This window comes from Schistocerca serialis, chromosome 1 (genome assembly GCF_023864345.2).
Source record: "Schistocerca serialis cubense isolate TAMUIC-IGC-003099 chromosome 1, iqSchSeri2.2, whole genome shotgun sequence".
In the NCBI taxonomy this organism is placed as follows: domain Eukaryota; kingdom Metazoa; phylum Arthropoda; class Insecta; order Orthoptera; family Acrididae; genus Schistocerca; species Schistocerca serialis.
Window position 1 is genome coordinate 521,661,360 of NC_064638.1, and position 21,915 is coordinate 521,683,274.

A 21,915-nucleotide genomic window follows, 5' to 3' on the forward strand; every position below is an offset into this window, starting at 1 on the left:
GGACCCCTGTACAAACGAGATATTCACTAAAGAAATTGTAAGCTTTGGTATACCTTATTATAATGGATAAAATGTTCGGGTGGTCAGTCAAGTTAGAAAACTGTGACAGTTTTGTAACACCACTCATAACACTCAAAATAGGCCTTTGCTGTGTGACATGGCTTTTCACTTTGCACAGCTCACTAAGTTCCTCTGGAAGAAAGTTACTGCTGTATGCAGTAGTTCATTGTGATGTGTTGTTGTTGTTGTTGGTGGTGGTGGTGGTGGTGGTGGTGGTGGTGGTGGTCTTCGATCTGAAGAGTGGTATGATGCAGCCGTCTGGTGCAAGCCTCTTAATCAACAAATAACTACTGCAATATGTCTTTCTTAATTTTCTCACTTTACTCTTCTCTTGGTCTCCCTCTACAATTTTAACCCTCCACATTTCCCTCCACTACTAAATTGGTGATCCCTTGATGTCTCAGAATGTGTCCTATCTACTGAGCCCTTCTTCTAGTCAGGTTGTGCCACAGATGTCTTTTCTCCCCAGTTGTATCGATATGTGATCTACTCATCTAATCCTTAACATTCTTTGTAGCACCACATTTCAAATGCTTCTATTCTCTTCTTGTTGAAAAGTTTATCATCCATGTTTCATTTCCATATGTGGCTACACTCCATACAAATACTTTCGGAAAAGACTTCCAAATACTTAAATCTATATTTGATGTTAACAAATTTCTCTTCTTCAGAAACACTTCTCTTGCATTGCCAGTCTGCATTTTATATCCTCTCTATTTTGGCCATAATCAGTTATTTTTCTTCTCAAATAGCAAAACTCTTCTACTACTTCAAGTGTCTCGTTTTCTAATTTGATTCCCTCAGCATCACATGATCATTGTTATTTGTTCAAAATAATTTACAACTGGAAGATATTAATTAATTGGAACTGTACAATTTCATAACTACAACATTTATTAACCCAAAAAATTAAAAAAGATTAAGGGGCTAGTAGGGTACAATAATATAGCTTATTCCTGCTTTGTGACAACTCGTGTTTTTGATTAACTTTTTACTTTTGTAATTTTGAAGCATTAATGTAATCTTTCTGACTCATTTCAAGTGGGAAGCAGAAAATGTAAAAGCTCCACCTTTGTTGTCTTTGAACTTGCGAATTACAGTGTTTTGTTGTAATTAGGTAAAATGATGCAGGAGTAATAAATTTATTTGCATAAATATTGCTGTTACCCATTTTATACAACTCATTCTCGTCCATTTAAAAACTTTCTTTCCCATTTTTTATCTTTCCAACTCCATATGTGAGCAGTTGATTGAAATTCATAGATATTGAAATAATCTTAAAATATATTTATAATAATTCATTTTTATTGTATCTGTTTCCAGTGTTATGAAGTTTGTGCTGCATATGCATCCAAAGCGCTTCTTAAGATGGACCGTTCAGCCACTTGTAAGTAAAATAGTTTAACTGAGTTTTTCACGAGAGAATGAGTAAAGTCAGTTTATCACTGTACTGAGCAGCTAAAAAAATATCTCTCTCTTTTTTTCTTTCCATGCACTTTTGTGCGCACACACACACACACACACACACACACACACACACATACACACACACACACACACACACACAGCTAGGATGGCTTCATACAGCTATGATCTTTCTAGAAAGTGTTAACATGTTTATCTCCATGGTGCTGTGTAGCCTTTCTCAATTACACCAGTACTTCAGATTATGTAATGCATTTGTGAATATCTCAAACGAGGAATCAAGATTATGTTAAGAGTGGCATGATGATATTGTGCTTCACTTTGCCTGTTCGATTGTAATGAAACAATATTATTCATTGAAATCAAATTTCATAGATAAAAGTTACTTTGTTTCTCTATTTTATTGTGTAAGGAGTCTTAATTTTTTGATACCATTTACAGCTATTTGAAGTTCCACATAAAAGCTACTCATAATTTGTTCTTTTCCCGATCTTTTAAACCTCAGTTCGATGGTAGGTAGCAAAATTCAGTGAAAAAATTGTTGTTGGGTTAGTCTTTTAGGACTCTTCCATCTTTTTGACTCACTTATGTGTTCAGTTTGTATGAAAAGCTGTTGTTACAATAATTAATAGTTGATTTGGAGTTATAAACAAACTTTGAGTTTTGGGGTGTTTTTCAACATTTTCAAGTACAATAACTGTGCTTGTACAAACAGAAGAGAAGTGTTGTATCCCTATTCCATTTATCAGTTGTAGAAGAAGAAACAAAGATAGCTGGATGCATAATGTATCCTGCACGACTGTATTATTTTGTAAATGGCTCAATTATTTGGAAGAAGGTTTGTTGCAAGTGATACTTCACAAATGTCCTAGTATTCTGTTGTATTTTACACCCTCTTTTTTTCCTGTCAAGATGTTGAGGCAAATGAAGTATTTTAGTACAGATCGTTCATATTACACTGCTCAATACACAGTGGAAATAGGAGTACAGTGATCCAGTATTTGCCAGTTGTCACAGTAAAACATTTCACAGAAATAACTTACTTTTGTTTTTGAATATATCCTAACAGACTTGTAACCAGATTTGTGCTGGGCCACTTTAGATTCACATTTCCTAGCAATATTTGCAAAATGTTTATGTGAACATTGTAAAATCTGCAAATTACTCAGTAGAACAACTGCACAGTGTGTGAAGGCAGGTACAGCTTACCAGTATTAGTGATTTTCTGTCATAATCCAGTTGACTGTTGAGCAAGGGGATAAACGACTGCATATATGCCTCTGTATGTATTCTAATCTCTCTTATCTTATTCTTATAGTCTCTATGAGAAATATGTAGTGATTGCAATGTAATAGTCTCACAGTCTCGTTTGAATGCAAGTTCTCAAAATTTATTCAACAGGATTTTGCAACAACTACTTCATCTTTCTTCCAAGGATTACCGAGCATTTCTTTTAAACCTCTAATAGGGATTATACTGAACTGTATGGTCCTGGCAGTACATCTCTGAATTGGTTCGATATTTGTTGTTAAGCTTGGTTGATAGCGACCCCAAGCGGTGGAACTGTTTAAGTGATAAACAGGTGGAAAAGAGCTCCGATATTTATTCCATTCATTCCGTTTCTGTGATGTGATTGGACAGTATTTAAGAAGACAATCAATACCTTGTTTTAATGTTGTTCTGTTACTACTTTCTGGTATATGCAGTTTTTCCCTTAGTAAATGTAATGAGTGTGATACAACAGTTTTATTCCACTATAAGAATGGTTATGGGCGCAGTCATGCTAACAAAGAAAACAAAAACTGTGTTAGTGTCAATTAGCTGATCTAAAACACATCCTTATGGCAAAGACGAAATATTTGCCGATATTGGTTGCCTACTTTTCATTCTTTGCATTTGGGAAATGTTAATTGACACTGAGCTGTGTTTGATAATCTCACAGAAAAGAAAAATGCAGTAAAATAAGTAATGAAATACATAGAGCTGAAGGATAACAGACACACTATATTGAGGAACTGAATATAGTGAATTACGCTTCTTGAATGTATCGGGTGAAAATTATTCTAATAGAGTCTGATTTGTGGACTGTAATTGAGCCTGGTGAGATGGAAGCTGGTGAAGGTGCATCAACCGCTTATAAGAAAGGCATATATGACACGTCAGGGTAAGGCTTTAGCAAGAGTTGTACTTTGCATTTGTGACAGGTAGCTAATGTGTATTAGAAATTTGTCGAATCCAAAAATAGTATGGAAGAACTTTGAAAATTACATGCCCCAATGAATAGCAAATTTCACACTGTGAAACTAAGATGGAAGTTATACTCACTAAAAGTGAAGAATTGTGACTCTGTGGAAAATTATCTAGGACTGATAAACAAAATTGTAGTGGATCTAGTGAATGTTGGTGACAAAACTGAAGGCGGAGATTTAGCAATGGCTATTCTATGTGAACTTCCAGATGAATGGGATGCAGTAGTTACGGCTTTGTGCTGTTTGCCAGATATTGATTTTAAGTGTGCTACAGTTAAATGCCATTTACTTGCTGAAGATGCTAGACATTACGAATACAGTGAAGGTAAACATTCTGTAATGTCCTCGAAAGTTAATACTGGTAATCAGAAGTAGTGGATAACGCCACTTATGGAATGTGGCAAAGGACAGGAACAAACAGAGAAAAATAGAGGGGTAGTTTTGTTTGTTATAACTGTCACAAAGTCTAGAAAAGGTAAACTTAAAAAAGGAACAAAAGAAACTAGATGATGTTGATATGAGTGCTGCCTTGGCACAGTTAAATTGAATGGTGGTAACTGAAAAGTGGATTCTGGAGTAACTCGTCACGTGGCTCCGAATGAAAATTATTTATCAGCTCTAGATAAAAATATTTTGGCTGAGATCATAACCTTAGTTGATCGCAGAAAAACAGAGGCCATGGAAAAAGGTACAGTAAGGCCGAAGACAATTAATAATGAAGATTTGGCTAAGGAATTCATAGCTAACACTGCTTGTGACAGAGTTCGACCATGCAGTCTTATCTGTGAGGCAGGTCATTGAAAACTGTAAAAAGTCATTTTAGACAGAGAAGGTTGCTATATCCATGATGAGTTTGGAAGACTGCTGATTAAAACTCAACAGGAAGGTCATTTATATTACATAAATTTGAAGCTATGTGCAGTTGACAGGTAAATAAACATAGAGAATAACGAATTTAACACAAAATCGCTATACTTATGGCACTGTTGAATGATGCATGTTAGTAAGCATTCAGTAAACAACATGATAAGAAAGGAAGCAGTCCCAGGATTAGACTGTGGAAAAGGTTATTTAACCTCTGTGATGGTTGTATGGTAGGTAAATCAACACAAAGATCATTTCTGAAAACGGTAAACAAGACTCGAAGGAACAAACAGCCACTTCAGAGCTTGTTCATGATGATCTCATGTGACCTGTTGGTGTTCCAAGTTTTGGAAGCAATAGATATTTTATGAGTATTTTCTTAAAAAATAAGGGTGAAGTATTTGAAGAATTCAAGAAATGGAGGATTCAAACCGGAAGACACTTAAGGGAATTCACATGGACAGTAGCCTAGAATTTGGTTTGTGCAAATGGTCGCAGTTCTGTGAATCTGAAGGAATTTGGCATGAAATAACAGTGACATACACACAACAGCAAAACAGTACAGGTGAATGCCTCAAAAGCATGTTAATGGATATGGTAAGGTCACAGTTGCTAGAAAGTAATTTACCATAGTGTTCTTGATCTGAGCTGACGTACACTGTGATATACGTAAAAATTGTGTTAAAAATAGCCACAACAATGAAAAAATGCCTTATGAATCGCAGACAGGTAAAAGTCTAGTGTGAGAGATTTACATGTGATAGGATGCAAAGTTTTTGTTCACATACCCAAAGAAAGACGTTGTTCTAAATTATCCACATGGGCAGAAGAAGGTGTTCTTATAGGATATTCTCCATATGGCTATGGAGACAGGATCTGGATGCCAGAAACAAAACAGTTTGTAGAATCCAGGGAATTTATATGCAAAGAGTTTTTGAATGGTTAATGCTCAAATGAAAATAAGAAACAGAAAGACTCTATTGGACTGTACAAATACAGAACATTATCGTTTCCAAGTATTGAAGCATAAATACAGAGTGAAAGAGAAGATTCTAACACTGAAGAGAAATTTTATGGTTTCTCATATCAGGAGGAAAGTTTGGAAGAAACTGAAGATAATCGGGAATTTGTGGAATGTGCTGAAACTTCACAAAGTGGATACAGGCCAAGAATGAATGTAACAAAAGAAAAAACACGTTTAAGCAAATGTCATCCAATGACACTTCTTTCCAAAGAGAAAGCTTATGTTAAAGAAGCACAAATACACATTGTGCGAGAAAGGAACAGTGAAAAACCATTATCCTATCATGAAGCAATTAATTCCAATGAGGCAATGGAATGGATAGCAGCAATAAATGAAGAAATTAACTCCCTGGAGAATCATGATGCTTGGAAATTGGTTGAGCTACCATCTGGTGTAATTCCTATATTAAAAAAAAGAGGGACATGTAGAAAGAAGAAAGTTGGTGAGAAGCAGAGTTTTAAAGCTCATTTACTCGCAAAGGGTTTTAGTCAATTAAAAGGCGTAGACTATAATGATATTCATGCTCTTATTTCAAATTTCAAAATGATTCATCTATTGATAGCAGCCAACGTTGAGAAAAATTGTCATATTGGTCAGTATGATGTGAAGAGTGCCTTTCGCTTCTGCATAGTAAATAGAAGGTATATATGCTCCATCCAGAAGTTTCATCAAGAAGAGCCAAAAAGTTTGGTTTGCAAGTTAAACAAGTCAGTATATTGACTGAAACAAAGTGGCAGATGCTGTAATTATCATTTAAATAGCGCACTAGAAAAATTCCGATTTATTCAAAAGGATACAGATTCATGTGTCAACAAGCTAAATGCAAAGAAAGGAAAAGCTCTTCTGTCTCTATATGTGGATGATGTGCTTGCATTTGCACAAAATGAAGAGATGCGGCAAAAGGTAAAAACTCTTTTAGAAAGTTGCTTTGAAACCAAGCACATGGGCATGGTATCAGACGTGTTAGGAGTGAAATTTGAGAACAGTGAAGATGTAAGAGTTAGTCTTTCTCAGAAGCACTTCATCAGTCAACTACTTGATAGATTTGGACTTCAGAATGCTAAGGCAGCCAAGACCCTGATGGAAATGAAACTGAATTTCCTTGATGAGAAGTGTGATGAGTAGGGACCAGAAAATGTAGCTTCTATTTTTGGCAAAATTCACATCTATTTTTTGCAAAATTCACATCTATTTTTTGCAAAATTTGCATCTATTTTTCTTGAAATTCGCATCTGTTTTCTTTGTTTGTTAATGATTAGACTGACAAATTTAAAAGATTGTCATGCTAAACAAAGACAAACAAATTATTAATTATTTGAAACTGTCAAAAAAAGTGCTGATTGTGAATGTTTTGACTGGAATGTTTGCTTTTGAAAAAACTTCAGTACTGTTTTCTTCTGAAATGGCCTTTGTTTTCTTCGTTTGGCTGCATTTAAGATTTCAAAAATGATTGCTCTGTTGAAAAGCAGCAGTATTTTCCTATCAGTTAAGTGACGGTGTCTCCAATATAAGGTGGTTCTGAACATTATTTGACTTTCCCTGTTCAATTTGAAGATTAAAAAATCTGCAGATTACTGATTTCGACATTTCGTGGGCACTCATAGCCCTATGACCCATGCCTGACAACGCTACAGATAGAACTGACAAGGCACTTCAACATAGAAGTAGAACCGAACGTACGGTGACTTGATTTTAATGTTAAGGGAATAATTTTGGTGCTGTAGAAATCATTACAGATTTTATTTCCAGTTGCTATAGTGCAGAGGGTGGGCACTATAGGCTATTTACCAGATGGTGCGAGCATAAACAGACTAGAATTCTGACCACTATAGGGGAAGGAGTGGTGCAGGGAAACAAATCCCGCCTCCATTTCGCAGGCAGCAGCCTACAGCAGAACTGACACATTGTCACAGGGATCGCTGATCTCTTCTGGCGTTGTAAGGGTCATAATCAAAATCTGTGATAGACCAGGATTAGTTGCTGCAGTTATTAAAAAAAAAGAAAGAAAAAAACAAACACTGAGCAATGCACAACAAAAAGTGTTCAGGGACAGCTGTGCGCAATTGCTTGTTGAAGTTAGTGTGTTGTTAACAATGTAGTTCAGGCCCGACCTCTAGTGGTATTCAATGCAATTACAGCTCAAAGCATCCACCACCTAATTTGCCACATTAAAACTTCCCGTATTTTACTATCTTTTAAGCTTAAGTGAAAAAACAGATGTGTTTCTTTTGTATAAAATACTAGGTCCCATGGCTGAGTAGTTAGTTGCATTACGTAGTGTGTATCTTAAACAGACCATTCAACCATCCACATTGGCATGACAGCAGATGAGTGAGTGCATTGATACATCATTGCGCCCGTACACTACATTTAGCATGTAGGTTTTTGCACATATAATCTTTCCAAATTGGGCTTCACCACATGATGTGCAATACCAGTAACTGCTTACATTTTTGATATTGCATGCAGAAAATCTGTTTCAAACTATCTCTGATAAATAGCTCGTTTAAGTACAATTCACTTTGAAACAGCATCTATTAAGTAATATCACGTTTTTGCATTGTGAGACAGAATTCACATCTGTTTCGCATTTATCGCAAAATACCAATTGTTACGATCCCTAGTGATGAAGAAGTTAAAAATCTTGTACATCATGAGCTTATTGGTGGACTCCTTTACTTTTCACAGAAGACTCGACCAGATGTAGCTTTCTCGGTGGCAAAGTTGTGACAGTATTGTTCAAATTTAATATGAACCATTTGAATGCAACAAAAAGGTTACTAAGACAAGTGAAGGAAACAGTGCATTGCGAACTCACATATTATCCCAGTGGTCAAGTACTTGAAGCATTCGCTGATGCTGATTGGGCTACTCGTATAGATGGTTGCAAAAGTATTATGGGATATGTAATATTACTGGCAGAATCACCATAGTACTGGAAAAGTCTGAAACATACTGTAGTTGCATTGAGCACAAAGGCAGCAGAATGTGTATCAGTGGCAGCCTGTGCAAGAGAGGTGGTAGGGATGAGGGAATTACTGAAGAGCCTTAACTTGAAAGAACTAATTAGAGAATCAACATCTCTCTGGTGTGATAAACAAGCAGCAATCATACACTCCAAGAATCATACAGACAAATACAGAACAAAACATACTGCCATAACACATTGTTTCATCAGGGAAAGTAATGGATTGAACGATTTGCATTTGATACATTTCAACCAATAAAAATAATCAGAATTGTAACAAAGGCGTTGACTCACAATATTCACGAACATCATTGTAAGAAAGTGCATTACAAATGATTTACATTGTTATGTTCAGATATCTTTTCGAGTGGTGGAGGGGGGGGGGGGGCGCAAGTGTTAAGAAGTAAACAAATGGAGAAGAGCTCCTTTGTTGATTTGTTGATTCCATTCATATCAGTTCTGTTATATGATTAGATTATCTTTGACATCGTTCTTATTTTCAGTCTGTTGTCCCCCCTGCGGGTCCAGGGGTTAGAATAGGTCCGAGGTATTCCTGCCTGTCGTATGAGGCAACTAAAAGGAGTTTCACACGTTTTGGCCTTCATGTGATGGTCCCCTGTAGGATTTGACCTCCATTCTTCAAAATTTTCCCGAAGAGCGAGCCAATTGGGGAAGGGCGCCTTACAAGGTGTATAGTGTCCATCATGCATTGAGATCTTTAGCCCACTTTCTCATCGTCGCATTGCAGTCTGCCCATTCTCCATCTTTTGTGCGAGGACACCTTCCTGGATGCGTTTTCCACCATGCACCATGCAGTGACGCTTTCTGCGTCAATGATGACACTGGATTTCTTTGCACATGATATCCAGCACGGTAGCCAGTCCGTTGTGGTGGGGCCGCCACATACTCTGTTGGTTGTTGCCCCCTGACCACACAGGGATAGCTCTGGTGATACATGCGCCGTTAACTCCCCATGCATGCCAAGGGGTAGATGCTCTTCCACCTGGGGCATTGGGACTCCCGGCAATGGCCATCCTGCCAGGATGTGCTGTAGCTGGGTGGCACCCATGGGGAGGGCCCCTGGTCGGTGTGGGTGGCATCGGGGCGGATGACACACGATGAAGCGTAGTCCATCATCTCCTACTGGTTGCGAAACACCAACAGCCTCTAAGCGATCATGAGCTCAATTCAACACACAGAAGTACGACCCCAAATCATTTCCCTCCCTGGTCATACCATGGGAGGAATGTCAGGCTAAGGATGGTAGCGGATCTTATTTGCCCCAGTACCTTGTATGTTCGAGAGCTGATGGGGAATCTTTCATGATGATGAAGCCTCAGTTTTTTGTTGACCATTTAGAGGACAAGTTCGGGGAGGTGGAGGGCTTGTCCAAAATGAAATCTGGGTCAGTCTTGATCAAAACAGCTTCCTCTACCCAGTCATGGGAGTTACTCACTTGTGACAAGCTGGGGGATGTTTCTGTAACCATCACACCCTATAAGAGCTTAATTATGGTCAGGGTATCATATTTCACAGAGACCTTCTTTTGCTGTCCGACAATGAGCTGTGCACCAATTTAGAGTGCCGAGGTGTGCATTTCGTCTGGCGTGTCCACCGGTGTCCAAAGGATAATCAGGTTGCCACCGGTGCCTTCATCTTGGCCTTTGAGGGCGATACATTGCCCGAGAAGGTCAAGGTGATGGTCTACCGGTGTGATGTAAAGCCCTGTATCCCTCCCCCAATGCGGTGGTTTAAGTGCTGGAAGTTCGGCCATATGTCTTCCCGCTGTACTTCCAGCATCACATGCCGAGATTGTGGACGCCCATCACATCCCAATACTTCATGTGCTCTGCCTCCCATCTCTGTCAACAGCGGTGAGCACCGTTCGCCTTGCTCGCCTGACTGCAGGGTTCTCCAGAGAGAAAGGAAAATCATGGAGTACAAGACCCTGGACAGACTGACCTACACTGAGGCTAAGAGAAAATTTGAATTCCTGCATCCTGTGCATATGACATTGTCTTAAGCTGCCGCTACAACAGTTCTGGCACCATCAGCTCTGCCATCCCAGGTCACCACTCAGAGCTGGAAGACTACACCTGCCTCCTTGATGATGGGGGGCATTTCCCTCCCTGCTGCTCCTGCACCACCTACTTCGGGAGCAACACCCCCCACCCCCACCCCCCACACCAACCATCGGGGATGTCCGTTCCCACTTCTAAGCCAGAGAAGCGTAAGTCTTCTTCGGCTTCTCTCACTAGGAAGAGGTCCCTTGGGTCACTCTCCATTCCCAAGTTTCATCTAGTGGGAAAGACGACACCCGCCAGTGGCTGAAGAGCCCAAAAGCAGCTGGCCGTAGGGCTTCATGCTCGTCCTCAGTCCAGGAGACTGAGCCAGTGAAGTCCTCCCAGCCAGGGAAACCCAAGGAGCAGCAAGAGAAATCCAAAAAGAAAACCCCTAAGACCAAGGAAATTGCGGTGGCACCCAAACCACCGCTACCTTCAAGCTCTGCGGCTGAGGATGGGGTGGAGATTTTGGCATCCACTGAGGACCTAGATCTCGCCAGACCGCCTGGCTTAAGGCAACTGTTAAGCTTTGCACCTGCTATCTGCATTGCCCTCCAGGAAACCTGGTTCCCAGCAGTGCGGAGTCCTGCCCTCTGCAGCTGTAAGGGATATTACAGGAACTGTAGCGACTATAATAGTGTGTCAGGTGTAGTTTGTGTTTATGTCCTAAACTCAGTTTGTAGTTAACATGTGCCCCTTCAAACCCCTCTTGATGCTGTGGATGTCAGAAAAGGATGACACAGGAAATAGCTATCTGCAATGTATATCTTCCTCCAGATGGTGCTGTACCCCTGAATGTATTAGCTGCACTGATTGATCAACTCCCTAAACCTTTCCTACTTCTGGGAGAGTTTAATGCCCATAACCTCTTTTGGGGTGGCACCATGCTTACTGGTTGAGGCAGATATGTCGAAACTTTACTGTCGCAATTCGACCTCTGCCTCTTAAATATTGGGGCAGCCACACATTTAAGTGTGGCTCATGGTAGTTAGTTGGCCATTAATTTATCAGTTTGCAGCCCAGGACTTCTCCCATCTATTCACTGGAGAACACATGATGACGTATGTGGTGGTGACCACTCCCCCATCTTCCTGTCACTGCCCCAGCGTCAGGCGCATGGATGCCTGCCCAGATGGGCCTCGAACAAGGCAGACTGGGGAGCTTTCACCTCTGCTGTCACAGCTGAATCTCCCCCACACAGTAACACCAGTGTGATGGTTGAGCAGGTGACTAGCACAATTGTTTCTGCGGCAGAAAACGCGATCCCTCACTCTTTACGGTGCCCGAGGCGTAAGGCAGTCCTTTGGTGGTCACCGGAAGTCGCTGAAGCAATTAAGGAGCATCGGTGAACACTACAGCAGCATAAGTGGCACCCTTCCCCGGAGCACCTCATAGCCTTTAAACGGCTTCGTGCCAATGTTCGCTACCTTATCAAACAAAGGAAGGAGGAGTGTCGGGAGATATACGTCTCCACCATTCGATGCCACACGGCACCTCCCCAAGTCTGGGCAAAGAACAAACGTCTTTTCAGGTACCAGGCCCCAACAGTTGTCCCCGGTGTTCCATAAATGGCAAGTTATGTACCGACACACACAGTTGCCGAGCTCCTGGACCTGCTCAAGCCTCTGCATCGGAGAATTACCCCCCCCCAGCCTTTCACACACTCAAACGGCGGCTGGAAGGGAACCTCCTCTCATTCACTACATGCTGCAGTGACTCCTAAAACGCCCCATTTACAGAGTGGGAGCTCCTCAGTGCACTTGCACATTGCCCCGACACAGCTCCTGGGCCTGATCGCATCCACAGCCAGATGATTGAACATCTCTCATCTGACTACAAGCGACACCTTCTTGTCATCTTCAGCTGGATCTGGTGCGATGACGTCTTTCCATCACAATGGCAGGAGAGCACCATAATTCCGTTGCTCAACCCTGATAAAAGCCCGCTTGATGTGGATAGCTATAGGCCCATCAGCCTCATCAGTTCCATCTATATCCAGGAGAATGGAGTCTCGCAGGGTTCTGTATTGAGTGTCTCTCTATTTTTAGTGGCCAATAACAGTCTAGCAGCAGCTGTCGGGCCCTCCATCTCACCCTCTCTGTATGCAGACGACTTCTGCATTTTGTACTGCTGCTCCATTACTGTTGTTACTGAGCAGCACCTCCAGGGAGCCATCCACAAGGCACAGTCATGGGCTCAAGCCCACGGCTTCCAGTTTTCAGTCGCAAAGTTGGGTGTGTCATGCACTTCTTTCGGTGTCGTACCGTTCATCCAGAACCCGCACTTTACCTTAATGATGATACACTCACTGTAGGGGAGACATATCAATTCCTAGGACTGGTTTTCGATGCTCGATTGACTTGGCTCCCTCATCTTCAGCAGCTTAAGTAGAAGTGCTGGCAGCACCTCAATGCCCTCCGTTGCCTGAGCAACACCAATTAGGGTGCAGATTGCTGTACACTGCTGCAGCTCTACAGCCCTTGTCCAATTCCTAATTGACTATGGGAGTGTGGTTTATGGTTCGGCAGCACCATCAGCATTGCATTTAATCGACCCTGTGCAACACTGTGGGGTTAGATTAGCGACAGGAGCTTTTAGGACGAGTCCAGTGACCAGTGTACTGGTAGAGGCTGGTGTCCCTCCACTGCAGATCAGATGTGCACAACTGCTCACCAGTTACGCAGCACACTTTCATAGTTCCCCTGAGCATCCGAATTACCGTCTCATTTTCCCACCCGTGGCAGTCCATCTCCCGCATTGGCGGCCCAGATCGGGGCTAACGATTGCGGTTTGCATGCAGTCCCTTCTCTCCGAACTGGAGTCCTTCCCTTTACCACCTCTACTTGCGGTCCATTCACGTACACCTCCATGGTGGAAACTTTGGCCGCAGCTTTGTCTGGACCTTTTGCATGGCCCTAAGGACTCCATTAAACCCGCCACTCTCCGCTGTCACTTCCTCTCGATTCTTGACGTGTTCTGGGGCTCTGAAGCAGTTTACACTGACAGCTCAACGGCTGATGGTCACGTAGGCTTCGCATATGTTCATGGAGGACATATTGAGCAGCACTCCTTGCCAGTTGGTTGCACTGTTTTCACTGCAGAGCTAGCGGCCGTATCTCGTGCTCTTGAGTACATCCACTCATGCCCTGGCGAGTCATTTCTCCTGCGCACTGACTCATTGAACAGCCTACAAGCTATCGACCAGTGCTACCCTCACCACACTCTGGTAGCGTCCATTCAGGAGTCCATCTATGCCCTGGAACAGTCCCGCTGTTCCATGGTGTTTGTGTGGACCCCAGGACACGTTGGAATCCCTGGCAACGAACTTGCCGACAGGCTGGCCAAACGGGCGACGTGGAAACTGCTTCCGGAGATAGGCATCTCCGAAGCTGACCTGTGTTCTGTCTTACACCGCAGGGTTTTCCAGCTTTGGGAGACGGAATGGAGTAACAGCACACACAACAAACTGCGTGTCATTGAGGAGACTATGAATGTGTGGAAGGTTTCCATGCAGGCCTCTCGCAGGGAATCAGTTGTCCTCTGCCAGCTCTGCATTGGCCATATGCAGCTAACACATGGTTACTTACTCCGTCGCGAGTACCCACGTCAGTGTCGCTGTGGCTCCCACATGACAGTCGTACACTCTTGCAGGACTGCCCACTTTTAGCCGCTCTGCAGCAGACTTTTAACTTTCCCAGCACCCTGCGTCCGGTGTTGAGCGACAATGCCTCCACAGCAGCTTTAGTTGTACATTTTATCCGTTAGAGTGCGTTTTATGCTTCTATGTAGGGTTTAGCGCATGTCCTTTGTCCCTATGTGTCCTCCACCCTAGTGCTTTTAGGTATAGGTTTTAATGTGTTGCAGAGTGGCTGGCTTTCCCTTTTTATTCTTGTGGTTGGCCAGCCACTGTAATCTGCTTTCATGTTTTACTCTCTTCTGTTTCTAGTGTCTCTCCGTTGTTTTCTTGTCCTCTTTTGTTCCTTTCAGTGTTCGTTGCCTTCCCTTCGTTCTTGTGGCTTTTCCTTTCTTTCCGTTTTGTGTTATATGTTTCGTCCATTTTATTCTCACACTTGTGGCATTGTTTTATTAGGAACAAGGGACCGATGACCTCATAGTTTGGTCCCTTCTCCCACCTTTAAACCAACCAACCAACTTCAGTCTGCTGTTTATAACATTTACTTTATACCACTTTAAATTATAATTTCATTGATAAATTTCTAGTATTCATTCTGGTTATATTGATGCAATGGAATGAATTGCTTAAATCCTCTAAGGATTTGCCTTGAAATAACGTAAGTGTTAGATTATGTCAGTGAAATATTTGTACTCTTTCCTCACCTCCCCCCACACTTCCCAAATTTTCTTCAGGTGGCATTTGTAAAAAGCATTGCTGGAGTTCTTGTACTGTTGTGTTTCTAAAATGTGATAACTGGTTGTCATATTAGTTTTAATGATAATTTAATTTTTTTCTGAAGAAACTGAGAAATCAAAAAATACATGCTGTTTTTCAGGTTTATTTGGAATTCGTAACTATGGTGTTGACATTAATGGGTATGTGAGGCATCCAGAGAAGGGACTGTGCCTTTGGTTGCAGCAGCGCTCAGCAACAAAGCAAACTTGGCCTGGAAAGTGGGATAATATGGTATGATTTTCCAGCAGATTTGCCAAGATTGGAACCCCATTTATAATACAAAAAAACTCATAAAATGCATTGTTTCAGCTTATGGCATGGTAGGTCAGTAACACTGTTTGGTCATGTAGATCATGAAGAGCGAAATGGTATTTTTCTTTTTGAAGCTTTGTAAATTAGAGTATGCTCTACATCTCCAGACTTGTAACGTGGCAAATATTGTAGGTTGCCCAGGATCGAGTTATTAGTTATCAGCAACACCTGAAGATCAGTAGTATATATTGGCAACCTTGACAGCCTCAGTAGCAGTGTTTGAGAGACTAGGAATTTGAGCTTGTGTAAGCCTCTGGAATAGTTCTAATGCAGCTGCATGAATTTGTAGTTTGTAAAAAAAACTTAAAACATGCATGCTAGATGTCTTAAAATATTTCCTGTAAGTTACTTCTTTTCGTAACAGTATTCAGATGACACTACTGTAATTTTTGTTTAAATCTTCTGTATTTTTGGTGTCACACATTTCAGTGACAAATTTGCTAAGGCTGGTATTACACTATCAAATTTCTTTGTCAAAGATTTGATCAAAGATGTGATCAAATATTCCATCAAATATATTTGACAAAGATCTTTGACGTAGCACTAGAAGGGGTATGACACTGTCATCGTATTTTACGTCAAAGTTCAAGATCGCTGACAACAACAACTTGTTATTAGCTGCAGCAGTTGCACGTACCACAATTGCACTGTGTGCACATGTGGAAGAGAAGCGGGGGGAAAAAAGGAAACGTACCTGGGTGTAACCGTGGGTTTTACGATGACATGATAAAAGCATTCAACAAAATTTATTACGTGAGCTTATAGTGGAGGACGTCAAGTCGTACATAAATTACTTAAGAACGGATGACCATACATTTCTGTATGTGCTCAGTGAAGTGTATCCTCATATCACAAAGCACAATATTCACTTAAGAACTGCTAATTTGCAGAAGACAGGCTCACTTTAACACTACGATTCCTTGCTACAGGAGAGAGTTGGGTTGGGTTGGGTTGGGTTGGGTTGGGTTGGGTTGGGTTGGGTTGGGTTGGGTTGGGTTGGGTTAGGTTAGGTTAGGTTAGGTCTCCAATCGTCGTAACCTATTTTTGTACTCAGGGTGCCTCACATTGTAAAGTGCCTCTTCAGCTTTATACATCTCTGTTAATTTTGTAGTTGTTTGTACACACCAATTGTACTTACCGGCAATGTGGTTCATGGTGTGGGTTCCTGTAGTCATGTACTAGTTCATGAACCACGGGCAACGTATGAGTGGCCAAGTAAGTGGTCCCGACAGTCGGGATACCAGTTACCTTGGAATAAGGCTGGGCATCTCGGACATATTCTGAGTCATGGTCACCTTTCTGCTCATATGGCAAAGACTACCAAATCCACCGGTTAGTCCCTCAGCCGTTAGGGGTAAAACCTCAGCCGTTAGGGGTAAAACCCAATGGGACTCGGGGCAAGTAAGGCTAGCAACCTGCTTCCCTGGTACTTTAAATATGATGCTGGCAACAATCAGAGCAAAATGCCTCGGACCTTTGGAGGTGACGGAGTCCCACCTCTAACAGACAAACCAGGGACTCCTAAGATACGACTTGGCAAACAAATGGTAATGAGATGGGGAGCTATTAATATCAATGGGGGCTACTCTGGGAAGAAGGTAGAGCTGACAGAGGCTGCAAGTAAGAGGGGGCTGGACGTTTTAGCTGTTAGTGACATTCGGATAAGGGGTGAGAAAGAAGAGGAAGTGGGAGAATACAAGGTCTACCTGTCAGGAGTCAAAGCAGGAAAAGCACAATGGGGTGTAGGGCTTTACATCCGGAAATAAATGGAACCCAGCATAGTTGCAATAAGGTATGTAAACGAACGACTGATGTGGATAGATTTGACAGTGTCTAGCAAGAAAATTAGGATTGTGTCAGTATATTCGCATTGTGAAGGGACAGATAAAGATAAGATAGATAGTTTTTATGACGCACTCAGTGATGTAGTTGCTAGTGTAAAGGACAAGGACAGTGTTCTGCTCATGGGTGATTTTAACACCAGGATTGGAAATCGAACAGAAGGGTATGAAAAGGTTATGGGTAAATCTGGAGAGGATATGGAGGCCAACAGGAACGGGAAACAACTATTGGATTTCTGTGCCAGTATGGGCTTAGTAATCACAAACTCCTTTTTTAAACATAAGAACATTCACCGGTATACTTGGGAAGGCAGGGGAACCAGATCTGTCATTGACTATATAACAACAGATCAGGAATTCAGGAAGGCTGTTAGGGACACACATGTATTCAGGGGATTCTTTGATGACACTGATCTTTATTTAATCTGCAGTGAAATTGGGATTGTGAGGGCGAAAGTGCAGGAGGTCAGGTCCATATGTCGGAGGATAAGAGTGGAGAAACTTCAGGATAAGGAAATCGGGCACAAGTACATAACAGCGATCTCAGAAAGGTACCAGTTAGTTGAATGTAGTCAATTACAGGCATTGGAAAAGGAATGGACAAGGTACAGGGACACAGAAGCGGCTAAAGAATGTCTTGGAACAGTAGTGTGTAAAAGTAGGATGAAGCAAACAGCTTGGTGGAATGACACAGTCAAGGCAGCGTGTAAAAGGAAAAAGAAGGCGTATCAAAAATGGCTACATACTAGAACTCAGGTAGACAGAGAAAGTTATGTTGAAGAAAGAAACAAAGCCAAACAGATAATTGCAGCGTCCAAGAAGAAATCTTGGGAAGACTTTGGAAACAGGCTGGAGACTATGGGTCAAGCTGCTGGAAAACCATTCTGGAGTGTAATTAGCAATCTTCGAAAGGGAGGTAAGAAGGAAATGACAAGTATTTTGGACAGGTCAGGAAAACTGCTGTGAATCCTGTGGATGCCTTGGGCAGATGGAGGGAATATTTTGAAGAGTTGCTCAATGTAGGTGAAAATACGATCAGTAATGTTTCAGATTTCGAGGTAGAATGGGATAGGAATGATGATGGAAATAGGATGACATTTGAGGAAGTGGAGAAAATGGTCAATAGATTGCAGTGCAATAAAACAGCTGGGGTGGATGAAATTAAGTCGGAACTCATCACATACAGTGGAATGTCAGGTCTTAAATGGCTACACAGGATAATTGAAATGGCCTGTGAGTCCAGACAGGTTCCATCAGACTGGACAAAAGCAGTAATCACACCAATCTTTAAACATGGAAACAGAAAAGATTGTAACAACTACAGAGGTATCTCTTTAATCAGCGTTGTGGGTAAAATCTTCTCAGGTATTGTTGAAAGGAAAGTGCGAGTATTAGTTGAGGACCAATTGGATGAAAATCAGTGTGGGTTTAGGCCTCTTAGAGGTTGTCAGGACCAGATCTTTAGCTTGCGGCAAATAATGGAGAAGTGTTATGAGTGGAACAGGGAATTGTATCTATGCTTTATAGATCTAGAAAAGGCATATGATCGGGTTCCTAGGAGGAGGTTATTGTCTGTTCTACGAGATTATCGAATAGGAGGCAAACTTTTGCAAGCAATTAAAGGTCTTTACACGGATAGTCAGGCAGCAGTTGGAGTTGATGGTAAATTGAGTTCATGGTTCAGAGTAGTTTCAGGGGTAAGACAAGGCTGCAACTTGTCTCCACTGTTGTTCATATTATTTATGGATCATATGTTGAAAACAATAGACTGGCTGGGTGGGATTAAGATATGTGAACACAAAATAAGCAGTCTTGCATATGCGGATGACTTAGTTGTGATGGCAGATTTGATTGAAAGTTTGCAAAGTAATATTTCAGAGCTAGATCAGAAATGTAAGGACTATGGTATGAAGATTAGCATCTCCAAAACGAAAGTTATGTCAGTGGGAAAGAAATATAAACAGATTGAGTGCCAAATAGGAGGAACAAAGTTAGAAGAGGTGGATGGTTTCAAGTACTTATGATGCATATTCTCACAGGATGGCAACATAGTGAAAGAACTGGAAGCGAGGTGCGGTCAGCTACGATCTACTCTCTTCTGCAAGAAGGAAGTCAGTACCAAGATTAAATTATCTGTGCACCGTTCAATCTTTCGACCAACTTTGTTGTATGGGAGCGAAAGCTGGGTGGATTCAGGTTACCTTATCAACAAGGTTGAGGTTACGGATATGAAAGTAGCTAGGATGATTGCAGGTACTAGTACAGGGCTTCACAACATACGTGCTCGCGGAGCAAGCTGTGAGCAGCCAGGCGCGAGCACGGAGCAGCGCTAGCATGCTACCCCAACTACAGGACCAGAGCAGAGAGTGGGGAGAGTCACGTGGGGCACACAAAAGCTGCCGCCAGTCAATGTAAATCCGCGGCCACCTGCAGGGATATCACTCACGAATTATTACTGCGACAAAAGAAACAAATAAAGGAGAATGTACACGTGCCACATAATTTTACTAGCTTAGTGTATGCCTCTACATTCGTATTAATTTGCGAACTGTTACACAATAAAAGGTGTCTCTGAAGTGTGGGATTCTCGGTTATCTTGTACTTTTTGCCCTTTACAATTGTGTCTATGTTCAGAATAACTGTTCTTGCGCACTGTAGGCGCAGCGTGCAGCTTATATTTCGATCAGACAATGCGTTTCTCAGGCGCGTCTTGTTACATTTCATTCCAGTGAACAGTTGTTCACAAACATACGTGGAACCGAACATTGATATTATTGTAGCCGCCAGTTTGTGCAAACGAGGAAATCTATCCTGAGGGAAGTGTCTGCAGAATTCCAAAATGTTTTTCTTGTTCTGAAATTTGTCTCTGTATTTTCTGTCGCACTGCAGGTCAATAAGTTCTAGTTGCAGCTCAGAACGAATCTCTTCAATATTCGCTGAATATGGAGAGGAGAACAGATCAAAATCACTGTCTAGTGCTGTCAGATCTTGAAAGCGTTGATCAAATTCTTCCTTACGGGCAACTAAACTATGTGAATAACGTTCACAGTCTTTGTGAACATCTTGCATGGATGATAATTTAGGAAAATGAGCTAGATTTCCTGTTTCCAGCTGACTCACCCAAAGTGTCAATTTCATTTTAAAAGCTCGTATTCGATCTATGAAATGAGGAATTAGCAGATTTTTACCTTGCAGTGAAATGTTCAAAGCATTCAGATGGCTAGTTAAATCTGCTAAGAACGTGAGATCACATTTCCATGAAGGCTCTTTCAATTCAGGAACACACATGTTATTTATTTCCATGAACATATTGATCTCGTGTAATAGGGAAAAAAATCGATTTAATAATTCCCCACGACTAAGCCAGCGGACCTCGCTGTAATAAGGCAGGCTACCATACTGGCTTTCTACATCCTCAAGAAAGCTTTTAAATTGCCTGTGTTGTAGCCCATGCTTCCTTATATAATTGGTTGTACGAACAACAACACTCATCACATTTTTTAGAGTGATACTCTTTGCACATAAGTTTTCCTGGTGGATCACACAGTGAACGCCCCGTATTTCATTCGGCACGGTCAGTTTTTTCATTTTCTCCTTCAACAGCGCAATGAAACCTGATTTTTTTTTTTTTTTTTTTTCCCTGTCATCACTGGTGCACCGTCTGTAGACACTGAAAGTAAAGAATTCCACGACAATCCTGTATTTTCAACACTTTCTTCAACACTGCTTAAAATATCACCTCCGGTTGTAGTGTTCTTCATGGCTACTACATCGAGGAGCTCCTCCCTCACCTGAAGATCTCTATTCCTCCCTCACCTGAAGATCTCTATTAACACCTCTAATAAATATGGCAAGCTGCGTGTTCCAGTGATATCAACACTTTCGTCCAGAGCTAGAGAATATGTCATAAAATCTTTACAGATATTTGCAAGCTGGCTCTGGACGTTGTCTGCCATGTCTTGTATGCGACGCATAATGGTCATGTTAGATAATGGCACAATCCGAAACTTTTCAACTTGAGTTGGACACAAATGTTCCGCTGCATTACCAAACATTCTTTTATTAAATCACCATCAGTGAAGGGGCGCAGGGATTTTGCTAAAAGCAAAGCAATTTTGTAACTCACTCTGAGAGATGCCTCAGTTGATTTTTCTTCGTCGTCCAGATCTTCTTCGAATAGCTTTCTTTTAAGTTTAATAACTTCCTGTGCACGATCTGGTCCATCGCATTTTCCACTTCCGTAGTCTTTCGCGTGGTACAACATATAATGTCGCTGCAAATTAAATTTCCTAAAAGAATTCTGCGTTTTGTGACGTACTAAACATTTTGCAAACCATCTTTTACTGTAAACAGATACAATTCCTCCCAATGGAGGTTGAACTGCGAAAACATGGTTGGGGTTACACAACAGCGACTTGACAGGATTCTTAACCTGCGAAGTGACTGTTAGAGCTGATCGTAGTACTTTAAACGTTACACAGTCGGCGCGAATTCAGTAGGCACGCTGCGGCCCTGCTCAAATGTGCGCGCGCATTTCCCCTCCCTCCCCTCCCTCCCTACTCCGCGACCTTGCACCTGCTCGCGAGCACGTGCCTGAGCAGACGCGAGTACTTGTGCTCAAAACTGGCCAGTTGTTAAGCCCTGTACTAGTAGATGGGAACAATGGCAGGAAGGTGTCCACAATGAGGAAATCAAAGA

General features: G+C 41.7%; 1 protein-coding gene across 4 annotated transcripts in view; it reads left to right on the forward strand.

The window, feature by feature from the left end:
* Positions 1-21,915, forward strand: part of LOC126474411 (uncharacterized) — a 301,608-nt gene that overhangs the window by 21,193 nt on the left and 258,500 nt on the right. For all 4 annotated transcript variants that reach the window (XR_007586584.1, XM_050101883.1, XM_050101898.1 and 1 more), the window contains 2 exons: positions 1,384-1,447; positions 15,165-15,295. Coding sequence is in view for 3 of the 4 variants with exons in the window: in XM_050101883.1 (XP_049957840.1) it covers positions 1,384-1,447; positions 15,165-15,295 (195 nt within the window). In the remaining variant the exon portion in view is untranslated. The remainder of the gene's footprint in view (positions 1-1,383; positions 1,448-15,164; positions 15,296-21,915) is intronic.